General features: G+C 52.6%; 2 protein-coding genes across 4 annotated transcripts in view; one reads left to right on the top strand and one right to left on the bottom strand.

Moving 5' to 3' along the window:
- PROCA1 (protein interacting with cyclin A1) overlaps nt 1-1741 on the top strand; it is an 8768-nt gene extending 7027 nt beyond the window's left edge. For all 3 annotated transcript variants that reach the window (XM_015599084.2, XM_006925009.3, XM_015599083.2), the window contains one exon: nt 1-1741. This exon is cut by the window's left edge and continues 23 nt beyond it. In XM_015599084.2, coding sequence (XP_015454570.1) covers nt 1-665 — 665 coding nt within the window. In that variant the 3' untranslated portion in view covers nt 666-1741.
- A 284-nt stretch (nt 1742-2025) lies between these two features.
- The window catches only part of SUPT6H (SPT6 homolog, histone chaperone), a 30451-nt gene continuing 28789 nt past the window's right edge, over nt 2026-3687 (bottom strand). The window contains exons 38-39 of the mRNA XM_015599167.2: nt 3569-3687; nt 2026-3271 (exon numbers count right to left, since the gene is read on the bottom strand). The exon at nt 3569-3687 is cut by the window's right edge and continues 4 nt beyond it. Coding sequence (XP_015454653.1) covers nt 3085-3271; nt 3569-3687 — 306 coding nt within the window. The 3' untranslated portion in view covers nt 2026-3084. The remainder of the gene's footprint in view (nt 3272-3568) is intronic.

Raw genomic sequence — 3687 nt, 5'->3', positions numbered from 1 at the left:
TGGCAGTGATCCACCACCCCATCCACCATGAGTGTAGGGCAGATGACCTAAATGAAGAGGAGTTGGAGGAGGAGGAAGAGGAGGAGGAGGAGGAGGAAGAAGAAAGCGAGGCTCCCATCCCAACCCAGCTGGGGCCCGTGACCACCACACCCACTGACACAGGCATAGGCAAGGGCACAGTCACTGGGACCCCCGACTTGGCAGCTCCCATTACCATCTGGCGCTCTGAGAGCCCCACGGGGAAGTCCCAGGGCAAGGTTTTCAAGAAGGTCAAGAAGAAAAAAGAAAAAGACAAAGACAAGGAGGAAGAGACGGACGAGAAGGCAAAGCTGAAGAAAAAAGTCAAGAAGGGCAAGTTGACTAAGAAGAAAAGCCCAGTTAAATCGGAAGCTTCCCCTCCAGACTTGAGCAGGTCAGTAAGCCCAAGGGAGTTGGCCAGGATGTCAGAGTCCAGCCCAGACAGTCGGGAAGACCTGGAGAGTGAGGACAGTTACAATGACCCCAGGCAGGAGGAACCCTCCAGCGAGGATATTGCGGAGTCTTCATCGCCCAGGAAGCGAGAGAAGAACACGGTCCAGGCCAAGAAGCCTGCAGCGAAGGCCTCGCCAGTCAAGAAGGTCAATAAGAGAAAATCTCCCCCCGCATCAAACCCCAATCTCAGTTGAGGCCAGGGCGACCAGGGTGAAGAATAAATGCGATCAAGCCTGTAGCTGACCCCCTGCTGCTATTCTCTCTCCTTCCAATCTGGCTACTTCTGGGGGGAGGAAGTGGGCTCTGGACATAGCTGGAGCAAAGGGGCTAGGGGGCTGTAGGAGTTTCTGAAGGGCAATCCATCTTTCAAGAAGTCCATGGAAAGGTAGGTGGGAGGGTAGGGAAGGAGCACAGCCTGTTTCTCTGTAACACCCTAGGCCCAGGGCAGGAGAAGAGCATGTCTGGGTTGGGTGGGAAGGTGGTTTCCAATCTACTGGGAGACTGGTCTGTGTGAAATCCACTTGGAGACAGGTTGGACTCTCTGCAGTGATACCCCTAATAAACTGAACCTTTTAACCCACTCTGCCACTGTGCCTGGCCTTTCCCTCTTCTAAGTGGCACCAAAGGGAACATGATCCTTCCAGCTGTGTGGCCCCTGCTCCTGCTAGGCCCTTCTAGACTTTGTGCTGAAGTGAACTAAACTGAGTTCCGGGCAAAAGGACAGTGTCTATCCCCTCCCCCAACTCTTGCCAACAAACAGCCAAAAAGATCTTGAATGAAGAAAAGCAAGGAAGGATGCTCGCCAAGTTTGGGCAGCAATGGCCTTTTCTGAGTTCGCTGCTGAGCCCCAAGCAGAGGAAAGGGAACGGGAAAACCTAGCTTTCCTAGCACCAACTTGCAGAGCTGTGAGACACAACCCTTGTGAAGAAACAGAGAGATTGGGAATAAAGAATAAAAGAGGCAGTGGGGCTGGGGGAAAGTACCGGGGCCAGGGGATCAGCTTCTACAACAGCCCGGTTCCCTTTTCCAGGGCCAGTGTGTGTGGCGGGAAGCAGATGGGCGTGGGGCCCATCCTGGGGCAGACACACTTGACTTGTGTAGAGGTACTGTCAGAGACTAAGGTACTGCTGGTAAAAAGGGGAGAGGTGCAGGGGCTCAGGTTGAGAAACCTAGATTTACTTGTGGCCTTTCTCCAATGTGCCAAAGAAGTCTACAGATGCTCAACTTACCATGGGTTTACATGCCAATAAACCTGTCATTAAGTTGGAAATAGCCTTGTCGAAAATGCATTTAATACACCTGAACATCACGGCTTAACCTAGCCTACCTTAAACGTGCTCATAACACTTAAATTAGCCTACAGTTGAGTAGAAGCATCTAACACAATGAATGCACCATGGAGTATCAGTGGCTGATCACCATGCCCATGCCTGACGATTGTGTGGCTGATGGGGAGCTTCTGCTCTCTAATGCTGCTGCCCAGCATCATGAAAGAATCCTGTACCACATATTGCTAGCCCTGGAAAAGAACAAAATCCAAAATTCGAAGCATGGTTTCTGCTGAATGTGTATTGCTTTTGTACCATCATAAAGTTGAAAAATTCTAAATTGAACCACTGGAAGCTGAGGACTGACTGTAGTAGGCGCAGTAGGTGGGGTGGCTGTATATGAGTGGAGTAACAGCAGCTAGCATTTACAGAGGCCTTATGAAGTCCCAGGCATTGGGATAAGCCCTTCATTCTCAGTCCTCATGGATGCCCTGGTAAGGTAGGTGTCTCATCTCCATTGTACAGATAAGCTGGCTTAGAGCTAATAGGTGTGCTCAAGGTCACAGGGTTGGGAAGTAGAACAGGAATGTGACCCCAGACAATCCGATGCAGAAACTGCCTGCTTTTCTTTGAGTCACTGCCCCTTCAATGGTTTGGGGAAGGGAGTCAGGGCACTCTCAGAGCTCCAAACACTGCTTTGAAAGCATCCCCTCAAGAGCCAGAGAGTTGGAGAGACTTTGCCGAGTGCTCTGTAGAAACACTGTTTATTCAAATAATAGGCAGGAAGCGGCGGCAGCAGGTGGGTGAGGGTAGCCAGGTGGGGGCTGGGTAGGTTAGCACTGCAACCCTATGTCCCCTGCAATCCTGCTTTAACAGCCACCCAAACTATTGGCATCAGGGTCAGAAATACTTCCCCTCCTTGCCTTCCTGCCCCAGACTGAATAAATAGCATCCATCTCCCCACGAGAGCTGGGGAAGACTCATGTGCTGAGCTTGGTGCCCGGTCACAGCCCAGAGTCAGGTGAGGGCAGAAGCTCAAAATGGCTTGTAGGGAGTAGAATACAAAACTTCCACTCTCATTCTCATCTTCCTCTTCTTTCTCCCCACCACACTCCCCTCCCAGCCTGGTCTCAGGACAGGTGGTTGGTGAGGGCCTGGAGTGGGAGAATTGTTGCTTAGCATACACTGAGCTCAAGTTCGCAAGGCCATCCAGCCTGTTACCCATCCAGGCTGATCACCAAAGAGAATGTCAATTCACGCCACTTTATGGACAGAAAAGGAGGGGCAGGAGTGAGGCAGGCCTCTCCCAGCCTCAGAGGTAACCAGAGTCCTAGGAGCAGGCCCCCTACCGATCCATCTCGTCCAAGAGTGGGGTGGCATCGCCAGCAATGGACATCGGGGTGCTTTCGATCATAGGACTGGGGGAGGGCCGAGGTGTCAGCCGCTGCTTCTGTTTCCGTCGCTCTGCTTCCTTCTCCTGCAGCCACTGCTCTGCCATCTTCCCCCAGTCGATGGCAGCATGGCTGTTGGACCTGGGAAGAAGAATGAGCCTTTGAGACTGGGACACTTAAGGGGCCCAATACAAGGAAGCCTTCTCACCAATCACTGGTGAACATCTACCCTTGCAGAAATGGCCCTCATACCTATGGGCAGCAGCTGTGACTGGCTGCCACACTGCCCACTTCTGTCATCTTCCAGAAAGCAGTCCTTTTGAGGATAGCAGCTAGATCATGGCTCTCAGATCCAGAGCACCTGCCTATGCTAACTGGCCTTCTGACAGCACCTGCCCCTGCTAATAACCTGCTCCACACCACCATCCATATACTTACTTCGGCTGCTGCTGCCGTTGCCGAGAGCTGGAGGAGGGCTGGGGCTGGGCCTGGGCAGACTGTGGGGTGGTGCTCGCCTGTAGCTGGTGGTACTGTGGTGTGGTGATGGCTGGCTTGGG

The sequence above is a fragment of the Pteropus alecto genome, unplaced genomic scaffold (assembly GCF_000325575.1).
Source record: "Pteropus alecto unplaced genomic scaffold, ASM32557v1 scaffold98, whole genome shotgun sequence".
Lineage (NCBI taxonomy): Eukaryota > Metazoa > Chordata > Mammalia > Chiroptera > Pteropodidae > Pteropus > Pteropus alecto.
Note: the sequence above shows the minus strand (reverse complement) of the source record. Positions and strands in the feature narration are given on the sequence as shown.